Here is a 23,977-nt window from a genome sequence, read left to right on the forward strand (position 1 = left end):
AAGCTTAGCTTTGACTCCTTGTTTTCGTAAAAAATATAAAAAATGATATATGTATATTTTTATAAAAGTATTTTTCAAGACAAATCTATTCATATAGTTTTTATATTTCCAAACTTAACAACTTAAAAGTTATTCGTAATTTATATTCCCAATATTTGACTCAAATATTGTCCAAAACGGTTTTTTTTATGATATAGAGGGAGTACTTGTCTCAACAGTGTAGCTCGAGTATGCGTTTACAAGGTGCGTGTGCTTTTGTATGTCTGCTGACTGCTGACCTGCTGTGCCTCATCGGAAAAAAAGAGAAAAGACTAGCATCAAATTAAGGGCTTGTTTAGTTCCCCATTTGAGCCAAAAAATTTTAAGTTTTGTCTTACCATTCTGCAAAATAGAACTAAACACTATCCAAAAATTTTAGCAAAATAATTGTTATTTTCTATTCTGAATTTTGACCTCAAGAGGCAAAAAAATCCCAAAAAAGCCTGGGAGCTCGTGCCAGCCTTCACTACCCCTGAAAAAACTCTGCATTTTAGATAAAACTAAATATAACCCTGAAATTTCTGGCATTTTGCATTTCATAATTACAAAATTATTGATATTTTGTATTTTACATTTTGGAGAACTAAACAAAGCCTAACTAGAGCCCATACTGAATTACATTCAATCCATTATTTGCTGGGCCTACTTGTCTTCTCTAAGCCCAGGATGAGAAGCCCATACCACAAACTGGGCCAAAACGGGCCGGGCTTGATCCAGTAGGTCCATCCGCAGAAAAGGGCCCTCCTCTTTCTCTTCCTCCTGTTTGTTCTTTCCCGAATTCCCCAGCGTCCACCTCGCTCGCAACCTTCCCCCAGCCATGGCGACCGCGACGCGGAGGCTGCTGCCCGCGCTCCTCAAGACCCTAGCACCAGCCGGCGCGCGCGGCCTCTCCACCGAGAAGGCTGTCGGCGCCGCCGCCGTCGTCGGCAGCCACACCGCTAAGTGGATGCAGGTATGTGTATACATATATAATACCCCCTCTCCTCACCGTGCCCCCACAATCTCTAGATTCCGATCCGCCTTGGCCTCGCGAACCCAGACCATTTCCGTGTGGTTCTTGCCCGATTCGGCGGGGAAGACCGCGCCTTTAGGGTTCCGCGTGACGCGTGTGGTTATGCTCGGTGTGCAGCCGCGCCGGTTAACTGGTTCACTGCCGTTTTCTAGTTTAGGTCGTCGTCGGTGTTGTTGTTGAGACATTTTTGATGCGCCTGAGGAGTCCTGGTCATCGATTAGTTCTTACAGGTTGCTGGATGCATGTTTTATGTTGACGTTTCTGTCTGTTCATTGTTAGATCTGCAGGTCTTGTCTTTTAGATTTACCAGGCGTCATTGTATTGCTAGAGTATGTGAATCCATGAGAGATCACATATTCTTCATCATTGGTAAACTAAGTATGCTTTGATGCCTATGCAATTGTTGACTGTAGGAGTTGGCTAGTAGCATTGTGAACGACTCTAGGATCATTTCAGTGACTTGCAGTTCTGGTAGACACAGCTTCTATATGGCATTTTGTTTAGCGTGCCCTGTTCACATACCTATGTGCCTTCAAGGACCCAGGGATGGAATCGATAGTTTTTTCTGCAGTACCTATAAGCTTAACAAGTAGTGGGTGCGCCTTTAGGTAATAAGCACTGTTTTCTAAAGTAAAGGAATGTATTTATATAGGTTTGCAGATTCAGTTATGCTTGGATTAGATTTAAGTTTTTTTTTAACTGATTCCTAAGGGTGCACCTTTAGGTAATATAAGAACTGTTTTCTGAAGTAATTAATTTATTTTATATAGTTTTGCAGACTTCAGTTATGCCTGGGTGGGATTTACGTTTTATTTAGCTGATTCCTATGGAAGCTATCATCTTGATTGATGCAATGTGTATAGGTCTTTCAGCTGATGAATGGGAGCTCACTATTAAATGTTTGAATCGCACAGTTTCACGCCACATGTTTAACATGTCCTCTAGGTTATTATGTTTTTGTGTGTTGAGATGACTTTCCATTGTTGATCACATGAAACAAGTTCTTTTCACTTAGGAAAAGGTAGGTGGTTGTTGCAGCGCAAGCAGACCAAGCAGGTTCTCAACATGGCTGTTATATTTTGTTTTTCATCTAGTATTACGATGACTTCGCATCAAGCACTATCCTGAATGCTGAATGTTCCTGAAATGATTTATTGAATGGAGTAAAGACCAAAGTTCCTTGTTAGTAGAAACAAAATGGCTACCAGAAATGATTTATTAATTCTGTAGTTTCCAATAAATATCTTTGAAACTTGGAACTACTTCAGGATTTGTATCTATATCTGGTGGGTAGCATCAGTTAGTCCTTGTTTGTATTGGAAAAGTAAAACCAGCATTTGAACCCTGTGCGAGTCATACATGAGATGAGTCTTGCCACCTGACTACCTGAGTCCTCATCCAGTTTAATAGTTTATCATTTGAGACCATGATAAAGTTTTAGCTTTTTGGTTGCTATGATATTTGCTGAAGTTGCAGACCTTTTCTTTTTCCCCCTCCCTTCTCATATGGATCACTTTTCTTCCCAATCAAATTTTCTTTCATTAATTTTATTTGCTTTAGGACACGAGCAAGAAGTCACCAATGGAACTGATCAACGAGGTACCTCCAATCAAGGTTGATGGTCGCATTGCTGTCTGTGAAGGGGGTAGGCACCAAAGCTGAATATGCAAACTCTATTTATCTTGCACATTCTCAAACTGATGATCGCATCATACATTTTATGTAAAACTGACTTACCTGTGTCCTTGCTGCATTGTTTCAGCTTCTGAAGGTGTTGGACTTGGCCACCCGATCGAGTATATCTGCCTTGATCTGGAGGCACCTAATGTATGCAAATACTGCGGTCTCCGTTATGTTCAAGTTCACCATCACTGAACAGGGAAGATACTGCCATTTACCGCTGCAGAAGTTTGGAGTTGAGGAGTTTGTGCATGCACATTTGTTTCACAATGTTCTGCTACTGCTAGTGTACTTTGTACTATGCTTGAGGGCAAAATATTACCTTTGATGATCATCCTCTTTTCGGATGACCTTTTAATAATCCTGTGTTAACTGTGGGTTGATTTTTCTATAGATGAATTGTGCTCCCCTTTCAGAACACTATGCAAGCTGTGTGCCTGTGTGTATTGAAATCCAACTCTGAATATGAAAAGTATAGAATTAATTCTGAGGGCAATTTAATCTCAGAAGTTTTAATTTTCTGGATATCCATGATCCAGACGTTTTCCTTGCTGAGCCTTCTGGGATCCGTGTGCTTCAGTTACGTACATTCTTTGATTCAGAACTTTTGCAAGTCTTCCGAGGATTGCATTGAGCATTTTATCCGCTTTCTTGGTTGTGTATCCGTTTGCATCATGTTCTTACAAGATCAATGTGTTTTATTTGACTTCAGAAGTTCAAATAATTAAATTGTTTTCCCTCTGCCCAAAAAAGATCAATGTGTTTGGGGTTTAACCTTTTTATGTTTGACTAAGTCTATAGAAAATAGTATCAGTGTTTGTATCTCTTATGTTTATTATGAAAATATGCGTTGTTATTCATCTAATAATACTCATTACACATCATATAGTATTTTTTCAAATATATTTCGTAAAGCATGAGATTGACACTTATCAAAAAGTTGGTGTGTCATTCTTTTTTGAGATGGAATTCAATTCATAGCTCAACTTGATTGTGGATAAGAACACTGATGCGTTGTATCGAAGTGAACAAAAAAAAATGCAAGCATTTCTATGTCTCTTTTTTTTATCCATGACGTGAATTTCCTAAACTTCCCTTTCCTTATTCACACACACACAAAAAAAAAAAAATTCCCTGTCCTTGCATTTGAAAAAGCCCAAGCCTGTCAGTATAGGGGCAAATCGGGGTGACCTGGACGCTGACAAGGACCAAAGTGCAAAAACGGTCATTAACTGAAAATAACTTCTTTCCACTGGCCACAGGAAAACCATTTGGCACTCAGATTCGGGGTCATCCCAGAGGCCAAAGGACGCAAGGATTTATTCACGCCAAGTGGTTGATCTTCTCCATGCCTCGTAACAACAATCCCTTCGATGAAGAAAATGTTAATCCTACCGCGGTATTCATTTTCACTCAAATTCATATTCTTTTCGATGATCATTTCATTTATAAACATCAATTTTCTATAGTTCAATCTATTCTCTTGGAAGAAGTCATGTGTTGGAAGATCTTGCATCAATACCTCTAGATTATGTGAACAGTTTGTTCTAAAAGCACCAACGTTCTAAGTTAAATAAATGTCCTGGTTGGGAACGTTTGGGATTTCTGGTAAATTATTTTGCATTCTGATCTGTCTGCATTCCTAATGTTAGATAACTGTTGATATATGAATTGAAATTTACCAGAAGCATCTAATGTTAGATCTTGCATTCCTCATGGGTTCTCGTCCATGCAACCCAATACATATCCATGAATTTAGGAAGGGTGTCAAACTCTCAATGCAGCAAAATGACATTATCGGTTGATCATTTGCCATGCCTTTCAGAAAGCAGCAGCAACAACAACAACAGCTTCTGTGCCGTCCAGGAAATCATGGCTCCCGGCAGGCTTCGGAGGAAGTGGCAAGCATGGTGCAACCATCGACATTCCCCTTGGGGTACATTATTGAATTGTTCAATGTTCTTGTACTGAAAGTCGATGCTCACTCCATAATCTTGGTGTTCTTGCAAGATTAGCATGACGTTTTATCCCTGTCTTACGGTGTTCTGTTGCTTGTAGGATCCTAAGAAGAAGGAGAAAGAGCTACTGGCATGGGAGCAGGACCTGAAACGGCGGGAACAGGTTCAGTAGAACACCTTTTCATTCCTATTTGATCCTATCAGATCACTTCAATAATCAACTAGAATCTTTTAGGTGCCATGTGTTCATTTTAATTGGTATAGAACTCTTTCTCCGTGTTCTTTTTGTTAACCAAGTCCTAAAATGTGTGGGATTTTCTGCAGGATATTAAACGGAGGGAGGATGCAATGAACAGAGGTAGATCTACTATACCATTTGCTTTAAGCTTCAGTGTGTTCAGTTTCGTCAGAGTACTGAAGATTCATTTGTTTGCGCAGCTGGTGTCACTGTGGAAGTGAGAAATTGGCCGCAGTTCTATCCCATCATACATCATGATATAGCCGGCGAAATACCAATCCATGCTCAAAAGTTGCAATACACAGCATTTGCTAGCTGGCTTGGTACTTGACTTTGAACCTATATATCTTTCCTTATTTCTTTGAAATCATAGCTGATATTTTTTCACCCTGAATTGCCATTCATAGAGTTCATCTTTGTGTTGGTTCTTTTTTCCAGGACTGATTGCCTGTCTCGTTTGGAATCTGTTTGCTGTGTTGGTGGAATCAATTCATACTGATGGTGACTAATGTTTCAACGTCCAGTCATCCTCTTCAGTATATATGTACATTTTTTCTGATAGATTTCTGATTTGCAGATATCGTTATTTTCCTCCTCGCTGTAATCTATGCAATATCCGGGTGTCCTCTTTCATACATACTTTGGTACAGACCTCTGTACCGTGCGATGAGGTTTCTTCAAACTATTTCAAGTTTCAGTCATCATTAAACAGCACTTTATAGATATGCAAATTTTGAACTTGGTTCTCTACCATCTGTTTTCCAGAACTGACAGCGTGGTAACCTTCGGCCAGTTCTTCGTCTTCTACTCGGTATTTTTTCTGTGTTTAGTCAAGTTTCATGAATCTCAAATTTAAAATCTTGGAAAATTCTAGAACAGTAAAATTTCAACTAATATATTTTCATAGCTTGAATTTTCTCACTTTTTCAATTAGAAAAGTTTTCTCACTCTTCATCTTCTCATCATATAATGGAATTCTATGTACTGAGCATCACAATGGCTTGATATGTGCCAGGTGCATGTTGGATTTTGTGTCATTGCTGCAATCGCTCCTCCAATAATATTTAGGGGGAAAACTCTCACGTGAGTATAATTAGTAAAGTTGTATTTTTTTTCTGAATTTCCTCTGCGCTTTCTCACCACCATTTCTTTACTAAATCAGGGGTATTCTTGTTGCAATAGAAGTTTTAGATGGAGATATATTCGCTGGAGTAAGCTGTCCTACATTATTTTATTTTTTTAATAACATTTTTATCTCAGTTCTTGATCCTTTAAGCTAAGTGAAATCCCTTCTGAGAGAACTAATAGTCAGATTTTTTGGAGTATTGCAGGCGCTTTATCTTTTCGGTTTTGCACTGTTTACCTTCGAATCTCTTATAAGCATCTGGGTGCTTGAGGTCAGCCTATTCCTTCATTTATTTCATTTATTTCATCCTTTTCTTGTTTAGCTGCTTATTACAGTTTATTTTTATGAACTCATCTGATTTGGCAAAGATGGAAGTCCTAGCATCTATTGCATGAATTTTATAAATTCCTCACTCAATTACTGCATCTGATAAGTTTTTGCAGTATCATTAAATTTACTGCAACTGTATACTAAACTGGTGATAACATGATCCTGATCCCTCTCTTTTTTGTAACTCTTTTTGCAGAGAGTGTACATGTATTTCAGAGGGCATAGGTGAAGACTGGCAATGAGATAATGAAGTCATTCAGAAAAGTAGTTTATCTGAGAGCAATATCAGAGTGACAGGGTGTAAACAGAAAGTTCAAGATTAGAAAATAATGAATTCTCTGTGCCTAGTTATTTTTTAGAAGATTTTTTTTTAGAAGGCTGTGCCTAGTTATTGTTGTGTTCAGATCTATTTCTATGTTTGTATGGTAGTGTTAGTCCCCCCTCAAAAAATCAGTTGCAGAGTTTTAGAAAGGAAATGCTATGAGCAGATGTTAATCCTTTGGTCAGGATAGCATGCGTGTTCCACCATTTGACATCCCCAAGTTAATAGTTGCATGTGTTTATGTTTCCAATCTATTTCAGATTTATCAGTTTCCTTCGTGTTAAGGGTATTATAGTCATTGTACTAATCTAGTATTTGGGTGCTCTCATGTACTACATATACCCCATTTGGGGCTGTTCAATAGAACTGACTATCCATCCATCCCTTAAGAGTTAAGACAAACATGCATCCTTCTAAAATTAAGGTAAAAACTTTCTCAGTTGACTCTAACTCCTGTTTTGATCCATGGAATGGTGCTCATCTGAAAATTTTGAAATATCAACAGATGAGCGAATTTTGCGGTATTTACTCCTAGCTTTTTTTCGCGATCGGGTTTAGCCCGTATTTCATTAAGAAGGCCTGAGTTTTAGATGTTTCGGACCGGCACAATCTCACTTGTGAGACACAAGCGAGATTGACCGTGTGATGAACGAACCAACAATATTACGAAGTATCTACTCTTAGCTACGACCACAAAAAATGGAGTCTCAGCAATGGGACAATAAATTAAAAAAGCATAGATACATGAGCAATATTCAGTTCATTTGGCAGTGTAGCACATAGGTCGGCACATACTCAGAAGAAAAAGGTCAGATTCTTCACATCTTTAGTTCTATGGAAATAATAACAGCACCTAGCAGGTGCCAGATGCAGATGCTCAATCAAGGAACAACAACTGATTGCACACAGAAATACGATTGTTCTTAACATTACATAATCTCCTGGTACAACTAAACAATGATTCCTGATGTCCTACAAGAACATGCTAATCAATCTCATACTGTTACACAAACTGTGGGAATATGGTCTCAGTTCTGTTTTTATCTAGTTTGATTTGGATATTACAGAACATTACGAGTCGGAGTCCTCTCCAGAAAGGTTTGACTCTGACCTGCCTTGCCTCTTCAATCCCTCCTGAATTCGATCTTTAATGGCAGTTTCCTATCGAAGGAACACAACCAAACAAAATGCAGTTGGTGGTCACAAATTACTTCTAGAAATGATACTAGAATCTTCCTTATATAATTTGCTTACCATCATGTGGCAACCTTCCTCAAACTTCTCAAGGAACCCAACAATCCAACGGTCTGCATTCTCCATCCACTCCACAGGGTTGGTTCCAGCGATCTTTGCCGCACTGTGAAACTGCATGTGCAGTGCATTTGATATCAGAGTTTTACGAATCATGTGAAGATCTGTCTCAAAATAGTTGCAAAGCAACTTGATCACCTTCTCTTGATGCTCCTTCACCTTCTCCCTTAGCTTGCTAATCCCCATGTTGACTCTCAGTTGCTTCTCCTGATCAAATCACAACAAAATGACACAATTGAGAGCCTTTTTTCATTTCCCTGTCTTTGGGAGACATTCTTGTGGACGAACAAATCACCTTAACATAGCTGACGCCGAGGTCTTTACGGCTGTACCCACGGGTGAGATTCCGCATAATGTACTGGTTGTAGTCCTTCAAGATCCTCATGATGATGTCCGATGTAGAGATGCCCTCGGTGCGCTTCGTCTCCTTGAACTTCCCAATAGCTTTCACCTGCATAGACACAAAGATCAGGCATTCCATCACTAGATCATCAGAATTCATAGATGCCCAAATGACAGTGGGGAGGTTTTTTTTGAGGGATCAGCAGGAGTTGCCCCCTACTGCTTATAAATATATTATAAATAGATTAAAAAAAGAGATTGAGAGGTCCTAACAAATTCATAGACATCATTGGCAGCTCCACTCGTGTCAGCATATCTGAAACAGGCAGATTGTTACCTTTCTTTAGATCAACTGGGAATTCACAAAAAAATGGAGATCATTTGGCCAAATTTGTTACATAAACACACACTTACGGGAGCGCATCATGAGCGACATAGTCGATGTTGTGTTTGTCGATGAACTCCTGGTTGATCACCCATGGAGCATCTGGTATAACCTCGTCAACCCACCTTTGGAATTCAGTCCAGGTAACCAAAATAGTCAGAGAGAATCCCCATCAGTTTCGGTGGCAGTGCCACCACTGAAACCCTGAAAAATGGGGAGGTGGAAGCTTACTTGCAATGCCGAAGTGATTCATAGCGCTCGTCCTCGGTCATGACGGTCTTTCCTTTGTACATGTGGGTGATCTCATCACTGCAGCAACCTACCAGCAAGTAGGTGTTGGGAAATCTGCCGAGAGAAACTTAGCAGAATGTAAGTTTAAAAACTGATACCAGAATATATATGAACTTCCGGCCTTTTCATTATTTCTTAACTAAACCACATATACGATTTATATAATATCGCCAAAAATCAACAAGTGGTCTGCCAATCTTTTCAGGACAATTAATGACAATTAGGGGGTGTTTAGTTCCCATAGAATCCAAAATGCAAAATGGCAACTACTTTGGGGGAGTGATGAAATGTAAAATGCCAAAATTTTCATCGTCATGTTTAGTTCCATTCAAAATGCAGAATTTATTGCCTTCATGAGAGCCTCTTGACACTCTTTTTGGATTTTTTTGGCCTTTTGAGGCCAAAATCTAAAATGGAGAATAACCACCTTTTTGCTAAAAAATTTGCATGGCGTTTAGTTTCATTTTGTAAAAATGATGGACCAAAACCCAAATTTTTTTTTGGGAAAAAAGGGGAACTAAACACCCCCTTAATCATCATATATACGATTTTGTTTTTCATGTTCAGCTTGATGAGTGAACGAAAAAAAAAAACAATCTGAGCGACTTAACAGGATCTCTGAATAATCCAGTTGCGAGGTAAGCACATGATTTGGAACAAGACAATAAGCACATGATCTGGAGGGAAATTAGAGATCTGATGCATGACGAGGCGCTCACGATTTCTTAGCCTGTTCGAGCGCGCGCGCATGGCCGAAGTGGAAGAGATCGTAGATGCCGTCGGCATACACCCTGAGAGGCCGCGCGTCGGAGCTCATCGACGGCGAGGCCGCCTCCGCAGTCTCTATCGCCGGCTGCTGGTGCGGCGCCGGCGCCTGTGGCGAAGACATGGGATCGTACCAAACTGTCTGCGCCGCCGCCGCCGCCGCCGTCGCCGTCACCATCGCCTCCTGGACGTCCGCGTCCTCCGCTGGCTTCATCGGCACCGCTGGATCCTGGTCCGTGGCGACGAAAAAAAGGGCGGCAACGGTTTTGGTGGACGCGGGAAAATAACGACCGGCACAACTGGAACGGCAAAGGGAAAAAAGTGACGGTTGGTAGATTGCAGGAACGCTGTGGGTCCCACATTTCGCACAATTCGTGGGAGGCCGTTGCTATTTACGGAACGGCATGCTCGGTGGTATGTATACATAGTGTGGTTATTTACTTCATTTGTTGTGAGCATCTCCAACAGTTTGTTATTTCTCACTTGCCAAATTCTGTGTTTTAGCAAGTTGCTATAATTATTTATCAAGTTGAAAAGAGATCATCTCCAACAATTTGCTATATGTCACTTGCCAAATAAAAAAAAAGAGGATGGCCCACCAGATTCAGTTGTTGAGCTCCTATAGGACTATAACAATTCGCGTCCAGGTACTCCGCCATGTCTCCCTGTCCTATTAGCAGAGCTTGATCTCCTACAGCCCTAAAGGACTCTACGAATCTAGTATGGTCTGGATGCAGCGCGCGGGAAGTGGCCGTGAACGCGCGGGGAAGTGGATGCGGCGCGCGGGAAGTGACCGCGAACGAGAGGCGCTCGCCAGCGATGGCAAACCAGATACGCACGCACAAATATACGCACGCGGCTCGGACGGATAGCAAGTGGAACAAGATGGCAAGCAAGTTTAGCAAACTGTTGGAGAACGTTTTTTCTATGTTTTACCAAATTTTAAATTTTAGCAAGTCATATACCAAACTGTTGGAGATGCTCTCTGTGAAATTTCTTATTCGCAACGTCTAGAAAAATGTTTGCATTTCCAAGAAGTTTGATATTTTCTTTTTCTTTTTTTTCCCCGAAACTATGCCAATTGCTAAAAACCAATCACATGTTCTCCTTCCTGCTATGCTCTAAACCTGGGTGTGATCTTATGGGCGTCACCGCATCAGTGCAACAAAGTGCAACAAAATGGGAAGGCTGCCCTTTCAGGACTGCCTTATGATGAACTGAATGGGGTTAAGAGTCTGGACATGCTGATTTAATTCGACTCCTATTATTGTTGCTATGAAATGTATAATTCCAGGCAAATGAAAAGAGGATTTGGAAAATGTTTGAGGTTCCTGCGCTTTTTTCTTGAATGAATCCTCAAAAGCATTTGGCATTTTTACTAATAATAATGCACCTGGGGTTTTGGGCTGCAAGCATGTTAACCTTCAGAAAATTTAGTCTTTTTTCACATAATACCATGATTGTAACCTTCATCGTTGTGCAACGCCGATATCAGGTTGTTTACATCAATAAACAGATTTCATAGAAAAAGGATATGGACAGCGCTAACACTGAAATATGTAAGTGAAGACACAAAGACAACATTCTTGTATTACACCTGTTGTCTTCAACATCACTATTTTTCCAATAAGGGAGAAGATCAGAAAATAGCACAAAGGAAAATTGACTAAACATACGAGCCAGCCGAACAAAGAGAAGAATATCTGAATTAGTCTGTGGGCAGGTGATCTTGTTTCGAAAATCTCTGCTCACTGCTGCTGAGGTTGAGCTCCAAGAACCTTCCTAATGCTGTGCCGCTGCTCTGACGACAACCTCTTAGGAAAATTGACATCGAACTTGATCCTCAGGTTGCCTCTTCTCCCGTTCTCCTTGACAATAGGCATCCCCTCCTTTGCAATCACAAGCTCATAACCAGGTGTCACCACATCAGTGAGCTTAATCACCAGGTCACGCCCGTCGAGTGTCTTCAGATTGACCGTAGTTCCTGCCAATGCATCCACCAAATCAATCTTCCGGTGGACCAGGAGATCGTTGCTTTCCCTTGTGTACAGATCATGGGGCTTCTCATCGATAACAAAGACGAGATCGGCAGGGAGCTGGTTTGGCTGCTCGTTGCCCTTGTCAGGGAATGTGATCTTCGTTCCCTTCTTCCAGCCAGGCTTTATATCGATTGTTAAAATCTCCGATTCGGTCCCTAGTTGCCTGTTTAAAACCCAGCAGTAGGAGAACAGAGGTAAGACTAAAACTACCATTTTTTATAGTTTATTTATGACCTGAAAATTCATAGACACTATCCTTGTAACTACAAACAAGGGAATAGTGTTGTGCTTTCGTAGTGATGAAACACGTCCGCTTCTAATTGTAAATAAAGCTGAGTAGTCTCAAATGTGAAAGATGATGCAAACAAGAATCCATCTACAAAAAATGCTTACCCATTGGGCTTGACAACGTTCCTGGATATCTTCATCTTGCGTGTTGAACCTGCGTATAACTCTTCAAGTGAGCAGGGCAGTTTGGTTTCCACAGGCGGTGGCTTTCGAGCCTGACTTGAACTGGTGCCAACCGACGAATCATTGTATGATCTAAACTTGTTCTCATTCCCACCGAACCCACCGAAAGTGCCAGCACCTTCCGTCTGGAACCTCATTGACTTCGCTCGCCCCATGTTCTCGAAAGGCTTGCTGCTGCCAAAGAACTCAGCAAACACGTCTTCAGCATTGCGAGGATTGAAACGTTGCTTGGCAGCCCCGTTCATGGATGTGGAACCACCACCATCTGCAGCCTTCAGACCTTCCTCACCATACTGATCATATATCGCCCTCTTCTGGGGATCACTCAAAACCTGAAAGAAGCGTGCATTTTCTGTCAGCTTCTCTTTTCAAAAACTTTCCCGTCATATCTGAAGGAGCAGAAATGAGCAGCAATAGAAATGACACACAATGTTATCACTCCAGGCAGGATACCACAGAGCTACATATTGAAAAGCGACATAACACAGTGAGCACGAATCTCCATGATATCTCCAGTTCGCAAACAAAACAACTGGTGGTACTATTAATCTCTAGTCAACATGGATTTTCTCTGTAACAAGCACATGAAAACATATCCAAACTATGCTTGCAATTCAGAGCTAAAACCAGTAGCAAATACTCCAAAGCGTAAACAGGAGGCGCTGCAGTTGCATCCAACGTAACTGCAAAGTAAAAAAAAAGTGTTGAGCTGCAATTTCCAAACCTCGTAGGCCTCGGAGATCTTCTTGAATTTGGCCTCGGCTTCCTTCTTGACGTCGCCAGGGTTCTTGTCAGGGTGCCACTTCATGGCCAGCCGGCGGTACGACTTCTTGAGGTCCTCCTCCGTGGCGTTCCGGTTCACCTTGAGCACATTGTAGTAGTCCGTCCCCATCTCCAACGCTCATGCCAAGAACAGCAAGAGCAGCAACAGAACACAGGAGCAGCAACAGAGCAGCCACCACCTCCCAAATCCCAACGCGATCAAATCCCTTCCTGGATCCACGCGAACCACTGCAGTCTCCTTGAAGACGACTCCCCCCCTCCGCCTATCCCCAATCCGAATTCCCCAAGAACCGCGTCAGATCAACAATGCGATTGGGACAAGAGGAAAAACCGCCTCCTTTGACCCTGCCTGCCGACAGCTCCCCACACAAGGCAAGACAGGATGAGCGAAAACCCTTCGGCGCACTCTCAAACCGCGGCACCAGCAGCGGCGGCGGCAACCAATTCAGCGCCGGCCGCCTTTCGCCGTGCTCCTGGGCCAATCAAGGCGGGACACCGACCGCGCTGCGCGCCAATACGCGGAGGCGGCAACTTGTTGGCTTAAAGCAGTGTGTGGGAATGGGTCTTCGCGGAAAGTGACAGGGCAAGGCGGCGACGAAAATCCGGTGCCGGAGATGGCCGGGGGAAGGAGACAACGGGGGGGAGATCTTGGGAGGCGAAGGCGAAGGACGCGGCCGGAAGGGACGTAGACGACAGGGAGAAGAAACAGGGGAGACGCGCTATTATTGGCCCAAATCCGGCTTCCGTTTGCAAAAAATAGCTACGCGCCACCGGGGAAACGTATCCCGGGGCGTCCCCGCTGGGACCGACATGTGGGCCTCGCGAAACCCACCTGGCTGTCTGGCTCCTGGGATTGTTTTGTGTGCGTATTTGAGCATTTCTGGATGATGCTCTGTTTTGCTTGGGGACAAGGACATGCGAGAGGCGTGTTTGAAGGGATTGTCTGGGGTGCTTTTTGGCTAGAAATGATTTCCGCGTGTTTCATTTTTACAATATATATGTTTTGGTTGTAGAGATGTTGATAGGGAATTGTCGTATTAGTGGTCCTCATTGGATAGCAAAAATAGGACTTCTAGTGTGGCTTGTATACGCAACATTTTAATTGTTACTTGGTTGAATGTCTCTTTTTTGGGATTAATTACCCTTCCAAACTAAGGTGCATCATTCCATCGCCACCGTCTATATTGTTCTATATAAAAAATTGACCTTGAACAAGTAACTCTACAATAAGATTAATAAATAGATAAAGATAACATTGCAATGATATCTTTAGTACCCCATGGACAAACTTAGGCAACAATAATATGCTTGCATCGTCATTTAAAGGAGTCAAAACTTTTCTTCTCTTACCTGCCCATGCCCCATGCATCGAATATTCTAGTAGTTTGATTCAATATGGTTTGATTCCATGACAACTTAAGTTTTGCTTTTCACTACAATCGGGAAACCCTAACACCATAAACGAATAAGAGAAAAGGCTTTAGGGCATGTTTGGCTGGGCTCCGCCTCCTCATTACAGTACCAGGAGCCATAAATTATGGCTTCTCTCGACTCTATGTTCATTTCATAGAGAGAGAGAGAAAGAAAATGGCTCCCATGAACGGTATGGTTACAGGCACTGGTTTAGGAGGAGCCGGAGTCGTAAGAAGACGTGTTAGACATGTCCTTATTAGAAGAGTAAGTCATTGTTTTGACACAAAAACTAGCCATCATTAGCATAGTCATGAATAGTTATAATAAAACACCCATTCTTCATCGCTGGATTGCCGATCTAGAACTGTTTGAAAACAAATGCTTGCTACAAATAATAGAATTGAAATTCTAGCATACATTATACGTTATGCGAATGTTGTACAATAAACATATCGAGAAGTCGGTAGATGACATTGCAAGTAGTAGTGGGCGGGTAGACAAAGAGAGTGGAGGTAGCAAGAGGGATCGAAGCAAGAAAAAAAGCGTAAGCTAGTTGAGGGAGGCACGATTAGGATCTCTGCACGTTGCCTGCCGCCCGTACAGAAAACGAGCAAGCAGACATGCTAGATCTTACGCTGCTTTGTCTCTTTTGCAAGCTGGAACGAGACCAGACTCTAGGCCTTGTTTAGATGTGAAAAGATTTTGAATTTTGCTACTGTAGTACTTTCGTTTGTTTGTGACAAATATTGTCCAATTATAGATTAACTAGGTATCAAAAGATTCGTCTCGTGATTTACAGGTAAACTGTGTAATTAGTTTTTATTTTCGTTTATATTTAATGTTTCATGCATGTGTCGAAAGATTTCGATATGACGAGGAATCTTGAAAACTTTTTGGTTTTCGGGGTGAACTAAACAAGGCCCTATTCTTTTTATTATGTTATAGTATATGCTAGTTAACGCTCTCTCTTTAGGATTAGGTTTGTGCAATTTTGTTTAGAGTGCGTTTATAGTAACACAAGTGTTGGAAAACATGCGAGTGGATGAATATAAGAAACAAAAAAATACTAGTATATCTCTGGTGTAGGTCCAAGTATGTTTTTGTGTTTTTGTTGTCAACAAAAAAGTATGTTTTTGTGTTTGTTGTCAAAAAAAAAAAGTATGTTTTTGTGTTCTAAACCGCCGTACAGCTTGTATTATAGGAAAAGGAGTTGATCAAGATGGGTTATATATATACGGTATTCCTACCATTGACATTTTCTGTGGCAGTATTGTACTATTATTGTCGTCAGTAGGTCAACCCTAAACTTGTAACATCTCAGAAAAACATCCCATAGATGCTCCAGCCGGATTTGCAGAAAACTAATGGGCCATCAATTATTACTGTTACATACACAAACATGAGTAGGGATTAAAATAGATTGGGTCAGAGCGCATAGTGTCTCTCCTGTATTCTAATCCGTTTTTCTTTGTCGGATTTAGATTGGAGTGGATAATACGGATGTGGATGTGAATGAACATTTTTCGGATGTCGAAAATGATATAGAGATTTAGTGAAATCGGATTGGATACATATTTAAATAATCAAGTAATAGTTGCATATGCGGAGAATTATTGTAACATCCCAAAAATTCACATTCATAAATCACTCACATTAAAAATTATTTTCAAAATATATTTCAAAAACTATAAAATAATTTGAGCTCTATAGTATCTCCATCTAATCCATCCATATTTTTTTTCTTGCATAAATAACAGCGAGTACCAGCAAGCTTACATGCAAGAAAACATAGCAGTGCACCTACACGAATATATATCTCATGCATGCATGCAGGACATGCCACCGTCCATTTGCATGCACCTGCATGCAAGGACACGGTGATTAGGCACCGTCCATTTGCATGCATCGTGCATGCAAATTAGGTACCGACCATGCGCTACAGTAGCATTTTTAATGGCACGCAGCTGAGCGCTTTGGCCTATAAAAAGCCAGCCTCGGGTGCTCACTCTCACCAGCCGAGAAGCACGTTCACTCACTCGCTCACTCACTCTCACTTCGCGTATACCGTATACGGCCATACGCACAAGCCGAGCTCGACTGTGGTCGCAAGACGAGGTGAGCAGCTCATGAGCATCTCCTTGCTCTTCTCTGTCTTTCTGTAGTATTTTTCTGTATTTTTCCTTGTATTTGTCTGTACCGGTTCACTGCCAAGAACTCCACGAAAAGAACCATGACATACAGAAGAGCTCTAATGACCCCTACTAATTTCTCTCTAACCATGCATGCGTGGGCCATAAGCATTAACTCCAAATAGTACATGCATGCACCATACACTACCAGCCAAAAATCATCTCGTGAAGCATCCATTTCTTAATCATCGTTAGCCTTTTTCGCATGATTAAAGTCCGGCCATTTTACAAATACCACATGCTAACTCTGATTTCAATAATTCTTTTTCCTAAATTCATCTAAAATCATGATCTACCTTCCATATTAATTTTATGATTTTTGGAGCTCATTTGAATTTATATGATTATTTATCTGTGCCTGTTGTCTGTGTCGTTCGTCGCGTATTTTAGTTGACGGAGTGAACGAGCCGGAAAACGAGAACGTTGGAGACGAGTACCGCGAGTTTGACGCCGAGGACCCGGACTGTCAGCAGGAGTTTGCCGAGGACGCCGACGGAGGCAAGTCCAACCGATCCCCTTTGATGCATATTGATCCTATTTTTAAACACAACCCGTAGAAGCCGTTTTAAATATTGCATGTACGATATATATACGAAGTATTTTTGCTGCTTAGTTAAAACCTGTTGAATAGCCATTCTTGAATTGATATTACCCGGTAATTGTCTTGTTCGAACCTAGGAACAAATAATATGCTATGACAAAAATATTATTATTTAGTATGCTTAGGACTTGTTACTCATCCTGGATACTCATCGCTATATTTTCTCAAATATAATGATTTTAAAAGTAAAAGGTGTGAGTGGTGAAAATAAATTGTGGGTATTGTGAAAGGATTAATGAACAAGTTATAGATGTGATTACTATAGAGATGAGGCGGATGAGATCTTTTTTGGGGATGCCTTGGTGTTGTGGCTTATACCTTGCGAGGTTAAGCGTGAAGATATCCGCCTTATCTCAATTAAGGACTGAGTTGATGATTCATCTTGCCTAACTCATTTATCGTACAACCACTCGCCTTGCATGGGAAAGGCTTAGTCTAAATCTCTCTAGTTAGTATGGCAATCACCTGGAGGTAGGTGTGCAACGGGACACTAAGTGATGCATGTGAAATTGTGGAAATGTATGAAAAGAGCTTTGTGAATTATTGTGGTATCATGAGATGTAGCCTTAGTGTTCCCGTGGTGAGCGTCATTACTTAGCTATGGAAGGTAATGACTTTGATGGATCTGTGCTTGCACGACGGTGTAAGTTATGGTATCCTACTTGTGGGAAAAGTGTACAACCTCTGCAGAGTGTAAATCTATCTGGATAGCCGTGTCCGCGGTCTCGGACGGGTTATGGTTTGGTTTCAACAACTAGATGGGTTGGTATGAGTGAAAGCATGTAAGAGAGTGTGATTTTGGAAATAAATGGTTGACTGCCATTGTGTTGTGGGAACAAGGGTTCAACAACACTTAAAATTGTGAACAAACCCCCATTTTCAGAAATACTATCATATGTGGAAAAAGAGTTCTTTTACAACAGTATTTGTGAAATGAAACCTTGCATGTGTAAAAAGATAGCTTTATGCAAATAAAACTAAGCCTCATCCTTGATTTATCCATATGCATATATACTGTTATCCCCTTCCGTAGGGTAAGGTTGGATTTACTGAGTACTTTGTACTCACCCTTGCTTTATTAAACAGAGGAAGATCCGGACTTTGATCCCGAAGTGGCGTTCGAGTAAGGTCGTGTCTGCACCCAACTAAGCCTGTGGCATTGGGACTTGTCAGATGTTCGATGGCGATATCGTTTGTTTCTGGGTCCTTTGGACCGGTGTTGTATTTTGGTGTCTTATTATTATAGCGTGCCTTCCTTGTCCACGCTTTCCGAGACTACTGCGCTGAAACTTATCTGATGTAATAAATGTGTTACTAGCCTCCTGGGACTAGTATTGTATCACATTTGAGTTCCTGGTTTACCAGGGGCGCTTCAATTATACACCATCAAGAATTAATTTAGGAAAGAGTTATTTCCAAGCAGTATGAGTTGCTGTCCATGTTGTAGCTATCACACCGAGCATCTCCAACAGTTATGCAATTGGAATTTGCCATTTGTTGAAGTTTGCCAAGTCTCTAAACGTTTTGCCAAAGGAAAAATAAGTTCATCTCCAAGTGTTTGGCATTTATGACTTGGCATTTCCCAAAATAGTAGACCCAACTATTTTTGTCTAGGAATCTTTCATCTACGCGGTAAAGTCTCTCGCGCGTCGCGTGGGGCTTTTTTTCGCGCGCAATTCCTTCGCCCGTCGCGCGCAATTCTTTCGCTTGTCGCCGCCAATTCTCGCGCGTCGCGCGGCCGTGTTCATCCCGCAAGTCCACGTCGCCGCTTGATCCAGGTCGTCGAGATCCAATCGAGGCACCAGTCCCAGGTAGCACCGCAACATCCAAGTCCCAAGGCTTCTGCAAGGAGGGCTTCGAGGTCGCCAAAAGAGGTCGCTGCTTGATCCAGGCCGGCGACATCTGCTCGAGGTAGCCACGCGTCGCTGCAAGAAAAGTAGGCGGCGATGGATCTCCTTCGTCCCCGCGCGAAGAAAGGAGGCGGCGCGTGAAGAAAGGAGGCAGCACGCGGGGGAAAGAAAAGAGTCGCGCGCGGAGAGGAGTCGTCTCGCGGGAAACTACCGCGACGTGGGGAGTACGGGCACGACAAGGAATCCAAGATTTTTGGGATATCAAAATTGCCAAGCCATTGTGCCTATGCAAAAATACCAAGTTTGGTCCATCAAATGCCAAGTTTGCCAAAATGCATAAGTCAAATGCAAAATTGTTGGAGAACAATTTTTAAGGTTTTTGGCAAATTTCAAGAATGCAAAATCCAATTGCATAACTGTTGGAGATGCTCTAATTAACACTTAATAAGGTATCCATGCTCAAACGTTAAATTAGTAGCCAATAAGCAATAACTACCTGTAAGTTCTCAATTCAATATTTATTTAGAACATAAAACAATCATACCACCAAATAAGATTCCACGTGTTTAACAAGTTTTTTTTTTCTAAATCATGAATTCCTTCTCTGGTTTTTAGTCTATGGAAAAATATTATCGGATATCCTATTTTAAGCATCGGATTGTCCACATAGAATTTGCCGCTAAATTCATATATGCTGGATTTTGCTAACTCCATATCCTATTCAGCATCCGCACACAATTAGAATGAGAATTGGATTATCCATATCTGTATGGATATTAAAAACTCTTGTTGATATCCTCAAAATCCAGATTAGGATCTGATCGGATCGAAGAATTATCCACACCTCTTTTATTCCTAGGCATAAAATATGAAGGGTTGTCTTAACGTTCGATGTATGAAATTCAAGGTCATATATACTAGCATAAATAGTAGAAATTAATTGTTGCTTGTGGTAGTCTTATTACAACCCAGACATCCGAGACATAAATTCCTAGCTTTTTGAACAATCTGGAAAAATGATTATGCATCTGATGGAATGTGTGTATGTATCCCAAACATTATCCCACCTAACTTTAGACAAACTATGGATGTCACGGAAAGAAAGTGTAACGAGAAAAATTAAAGTCATATTGTGGCAAAATTTGGTAAGAAGTGAGTCTATAACATGTGAGACATAATACTAAAAAATATGGTACTTTATAATTGCAACACCAAAGAACTACCTAAAAAACTATCGCCGGCGTGGTGATGTTTGGTAGTGAAACGAAACTGCCACATTCCAGCTGAACACAAATGGTCGCTCACTGTTCAATTCTTCTCAGCGGAGCAACACATATATTGGACACCATCAGACCCCCCATCGATCTTCTGATCCTCATCACTTGCTTGAGAGGCTTCATCTCTTTCAGAGAGAAAATAATGCTCATATATAATTGGATAACCACATGAGCGGAGACAGCCGGCCAGACTACAAGCAAACAGATAGTGTTGTTTACTTAAATTATATTTTCTTTCGTCCTGCTCGGTTACGGCAGCTCTACTGAAATTGTTGCATGGTAGAAAGTATTGCTGGCTAATTTTTATAAGAGAAAAACACTGCTGAGAATGGCTGATAGATTCGGCTGATAAACTCAAGCAAACAAGGCAATATACACTAGCCGCCGAGTGGTGTGGCTGCAGCAAGCAAAAAGTGCTGTAGAAGCACTTCCAATCACAGCCAACCAAGATAATGCAAAGCCTGTTCGTTTAAGCTTATCAGCCAAAACTATCAGCCATCCAGCAATATTTTTCTCTTACAATAAATCAGCCAACAGTTAGCTTATCATCCAAATGAGCAAAGTCATAGTCCGAGAGTGTGAAAGTGGTCAAGTAATTTACTATTGCTAGGTGCACGCTATCTTCTATTACATGTCATCTTGACGTAACATGCTCGCTGATAAACCATGGTAGAAAGTACTGTTGGCTAATTTGTTGTAAGTGAAAAACACTGCTGAATGGCTGGTAGATCCGACTGATTAGCTGCAAACATATATTTTTATTTCTTATATGCAATTTATGAAATTTCTAAAAACTTACTTTGACCATGAATATTAGTATGCCAATTCTTTGGCAATGAACCAATTGATGACTAAAATTTTTGAATTATCATGATTTTAGTTGGACAAAAATTGAAAGCCAACTAAACAGCCCTCGAAATCTAAACCCTTTGAGTCATGATTAACCCATCGAGCTTGATGCTAAACTCGAGCTTGCCACCACACAGGTTAGCTTTAGTCATGTAATATAATTCTTCTTAGGCCTTGTTTAGATGTGAAAAAATTTTGGATTTCGCTACTGTAGCACTTTCGTTTGTTTGTAGTAAATATTATCCAATCATAGACTAACTAGGGTCAAAAGATTCGTCTCGCGATTTACAATCAAACTGTATGATTAGTTTTTGTTTTCGTCTATATTTAATACTTCATGCATGTGCCGTAAGATTCGATGTGACAGAGAATCTTGAAAACTTTTTGGTTTTTGGGGTGAACTAAACAAGGTCTTAATCTTCTTTGTCTATCACCTATTAGTTGAAAAATTGAATTGAACTAGAAAACTCTATTCCGGCGCAACTATGATTATGCGCTCGTCTATTTGGACCGTAATTGATCGATCCACTCTGCACGTTGAGTGAACCACACCTACCCTATCCCACTTAGGCAAACGATTTAGATCCACTCTGCACATTGAGTGAGCCACATCAACCACTATCCTACTTGTACGCTTTCGTACTCGTTTCACGTAAAAGGATTAACCCAGTAAATAATGGATTCTATAAGCCTCATATGTTGGTCTAACCCACCTTTAACAATTAAGGTGAGACTAAACCCCTCCTCCCCCCTATATCATTAACATGCACATGGCCTACTAGACCAAATTCTAAATTGGCCGGGACGTCATATGTGTAGTTATTTTTCATCCCATTATCCTTTGTTCATATGTCTGTTGCTTGTATATGTAGTCATCAATTGACTTAGCCATTTCAGGAGTTTTGATGAAATAATTATAAACTAATGTTTTATAGCATAGCCCATTACTATACTTCCAACCATCCCAAATATTACTTTTCTTGGCTTTGCTTGTCCTGTTCATCTCTTCAAAGGAGGGTGGTGCAAAAAGGCTTGGTCGGACCTTGCGCACTCTGTCATGCCTTCCAAAATTTCATCATCACACTGACTACTGTTTCAACTGTCTGGCCTAACATATCTTAGTTAGTAGTACAATCAGCGAAATCTAAACTGACCAACATCCATGTTACAATTGCGGGTTGCTAGGATTGAAGTTACTAGAGATACACTTGTTACATATGGACTGATAAGGAAGAGAAAATATTAGTGAGTATAAAAAACTATTAGCTGTTCACTGATGCAATTTTGTCAAAAACAATGTTTTGAACAGATTTGAAATTACATATGTTGCAAATAATAGAATCTGGCCTTGTCTCACAAAAAAATGGAACTATATATGTTCTATATCACCTTTGTCAAGTATGAAGAAATTTAATCACATTTGCTAATTAAATTAGAGTGACCGAGGGGGGTAAATAACTTGATTTTTCATTTCACTATAACAAATGCTATCGATCACTGCCCAAATTACCAAAATACATGCTGAAGCACTTGCAGCGTTGCCAAGTTTTTAGAGGGCGGTACAACTAGGAATGACCAAAATTATTCTTCGGATTGATGGAACAAATTTAGAGAAGGTTGCATCTTTCACCATACAAAGGAATTCATCATATAAAGGAAATTATGAATGGATCTTTCAGTGCGAGGTCTGGTCTTGTCCGATATCTAGAATAAAGTGGTTGATAGCCTTGCTGCTTATGTGCGAGCATTGTGCACTATGGTTCTGATGTGTTCATGGACTAGACCCGTATCGGTAACCAATTTGATCTCTAGCCTGTCTCCAACTGTTTAAACCTAAAAATGGGAGGTATTCACTGGTTTTCCTCACGCACAGTGAAAGAGTTACAACACCCAAAACTCTTGTCTCCAATAGGCGACACAAACGAGAAGACTTCTTTCACCTTCCGATTCGCTCTGCCCTTCTCTCTCTGGTCTCTGTCAAGATCTCCCTCGCTCTACCCTTCGCGCGCACCCACTCTCCACCAGATCTTCCTCGCTCCGCCCTCCGCCTCGCTTCGCCCTTCTCTCTCACAATCGGGGCCGCCATCCACGGGAGGCCATCCGTTCCTCCATCGGCGCCGCCATCCAAGCAAGGTGGGCCGCGTCGCGGCCAGGGAGCCCTGTGCACATGAGTCAAGCCATGCCGACGCTAGACCGCATCCACGCAAGCTAGGAGCCCATAGGGGAGGAGCAGTTTAGGCCGTCGGCTCGAAGGGGGAGTCACTGTTGCCGTAGGAGAGAAGTAGTCCAAGCCGTCGGCGAGGGAGGAAGCACCGGTGCAGCTTTAGCACGCCACCTGGTCCACCTGTCTTCTCCGCGCTAGAGATTTGGGCCGTACGTCGATAAAACACACTAGATATTTGGGCCGTACGTCGATAAAACGCATATTTGTGTCCCCTCTCTCCTATGTAAATTAGGTACTATGATTGCCTACTCCGTTGGAAGGGAGTTTTTTACTGTGTAAAATACATTTTAGGTTTGGGTGACCAATTGTATACTTTGTTAGAGATAGTCTTAGGTCTTGTTTAGATGTGTTTTTTTTTTTGGATTTCGCTACTGTAGCATTTTCGTTTGTTTGTGGTATAGGATCAAAAGATTCATCTCGTGATTTACAGGCAAACTGTGTAATTAGTTTTTATTTTCGTCTATATTTAATGCTTCATGCAT

General features: G+C 41.3%; 4 protein-coding genes across 5 annotated transcripts; 2 read left to right on the forward strand and 2 right to left on the reverse strand.

The window, feature by feature from the left end:
• LOC8080856 (NADH dehydrogenase [ubiquinone] iron-sulfur protein 6, mitochondrial) lies at positions 796-3,256 on the forward strand. The gene is made up of 3 exons (XM_002443861.2): positions 796-991; positions 2,612-2,696; positions 2,814-3,256. The coding sequence occupies exons 1-3, from the start codon at positions 857-859 to the stop codon at positions 2,924-2,926; spliced, it is 333 nt and encodes a 110-aa protein (XP_002443906.2). The 5' UTR covers positions 796-856; the 3' UTR covers positions 2,927-3,256.
• Positions 3,404-6,940, forward strand: LOC8069639 (secretory carrier-associated membrane protein 5). Its single transcript, XM_002443862.2, has 12 exons — positions 3,404-4,130; positions 4,557-4,667; positions 4,790-4,852; positions 5,014-5,047; positions 5,128-5,250; positions 5,366-5,428; positions 5,505-5,598; positions 5,693-5,738; positions 5,943-6,010; positions 6,090-6,138; positions 6,259-6,324; positions 6,580-6,940. The coding sequence occupies exons 1-12, from the start codon at positions 4,080-4,082 to the stop codon at positions 6,610-6,612; spliced, it is 801 nt and encodes a 266-aa protein (XP_002443907.1). The 5' UTR covers positions 3,404-4,079; the 3' UTR covers positions 6,613-6,940.
• LOC8069640 (choline-phosphate cytidylyltransferase 2) lies at positions 7,583-10,083 on the reverse strand. 2 transcript variants are annotated; one of them, XM_002445059.2, is made up of 8 exons: positions 9,754-10,079; positions 8,975-9,088; positions 8,773-8,868; positions 8,632-8,674; positions 8,312-8,467; positions 8,155-8,223; positions 7,960-8,070; positions 7,583-7,866 (listed from the first exon to the last, which is right to left on the reverse strand). In XM_002445059.2, exons 1-8 carry the CDS (start codon positions 10,011-10,013, stop codon positions 7,777-7,779), a joined length of 939 nt encoding a protein of 312 aa, XP_002445104.1. In that variant the 5' UTR covers positions 10,014-10,079; the 3' UTR covers positions 7,583-7,776. The 2 variants fall into 2 exon arrangements, with proteins under 2 accessions (XP_002445104.1, XP_021321123.1); XM_021465448.1 differs by having other exon boundaries at positions 7,960-8,223; positions 9,754-10,083.
• LOC8080857 (dnaJ homolog subfamily B member 4) lies at positions 11,296-13,794 on the reverse strand. Its single transcript, XM_002445060.2, has 3 exons — positions 13,034-13,794; positions 12,232-12,641; positions 11,296-12,001 (listed from the first exon to the last, which is right to left on the reverse strand). The coding sequence occupies exons 1-3, from the start codon at positions 13,199-13,201 to the stop codon at positions 11,548-11,550; spliced, it is 1,032 nt and encodes a 343-aa protein (XP_002445105.1). The 5' UTR covers positions 13,202-13,794; the 3' UTR covers positions 11,296-11,547.

The sequence above is a fragment of the Sorghum bicolor genome, chromosome 7 (assembly GCF_000003195.3).
Source record: "Sorghum bicolor cultivar BTx623 chromosome 7, Sorghum_bicolor_NCBIv3, whole genome shotgun sequence".
NCBI lineage: Eukaryota > Viridiplantae > Streptophyta > Magnoliopsida > Poales > Poaceae > Sorghum > Sorghum bicolor.

Bases quoted from the DNA above. Each gene is read 5' to 3' on its own strand.
- LOC8080856 (XM_002443861.2), top strand. From the start codon at position 857: ATGGCGACCGCGACGCGGAGGCTGCTGCCCGCGCTCCTCAAGACCCTA. The intron at 992-2,611 runs GTATGTGTATAC...TATTTGCTTTAG, and splicing joins ACACCGCTAAGTGGATGCAG to GACACGAGCAAGAAGTCACC. The intron at 2,697-2,813 runs GTAGGCACCAAA...GCATTGTTTCAG, and splicing joins CATTGCTGTCTGTGAAGGGG to CTTCTGAAGGTGTTGGACTT.
- LOC8069639 (XM_002443862.2), top strand. From the start codon at position 4,080: ATGCCTCGTAACAACAATCCCTTCGATGAAGAAAATGTTAATCCTACC. The intron at 5,599-5,692 runs GTTTCTTCAAAC...TCTGTTTTCCAG, and splicing joins CCTCTGTACCGTGCGATGAG to AACTGACAGCGTGGTAACCT. The intron at 6,139-6,258 runs GTAAGCTGTCCT...GGAGTATTGCAG, and splicing joins ATGGAGATATATTCGCTGGA to GCGCTTTATCTTTTCGGTTT.
- LOC8069640 (XM_021465448.1), bottom strand. From the start codon at position 10,013: ATGAAGCCAGCGGAGGACGCGGACGTCCAGGAGGCGATGGTGACGGCG. The intron at 8,224-8,311 runs GTGATTTGTTCG...TGATTTGATCAG, and splicing joins TCGGCGTCAGCTATGTTAAG to GAGAAGCAACTGAGAGTCAA. The intron at 7,867-7,959 runs GTAAGCAAATTA...TTCCTTCGATAG, and splicing joins AGGAAGGTTGCCACATGATG to GAAACTGCCATTAAAGATCG.
- LOC8080857 (XM_002445060.2), bottom strand. From the start codon at position 13,201: ATGGGGACGGACTACTACAATGTGCTCAAGGTGAACCGGAACGCCACG. The intron at 12,642-13,033 runs GTTTGGAAATTG...CGCTTCTTTCAG, and splicing joins AGATCTCCGAGGCCTACGAG to GTTTTGAGTGATCCCCAGAA. The intron at 12,002-12,231 runs GTAAGCATTTTT...GGTTTTAAACAG, and splicing joins AACGTTGTCAAGCCCAATGG to GCAACTAGGGACCGAATCGG.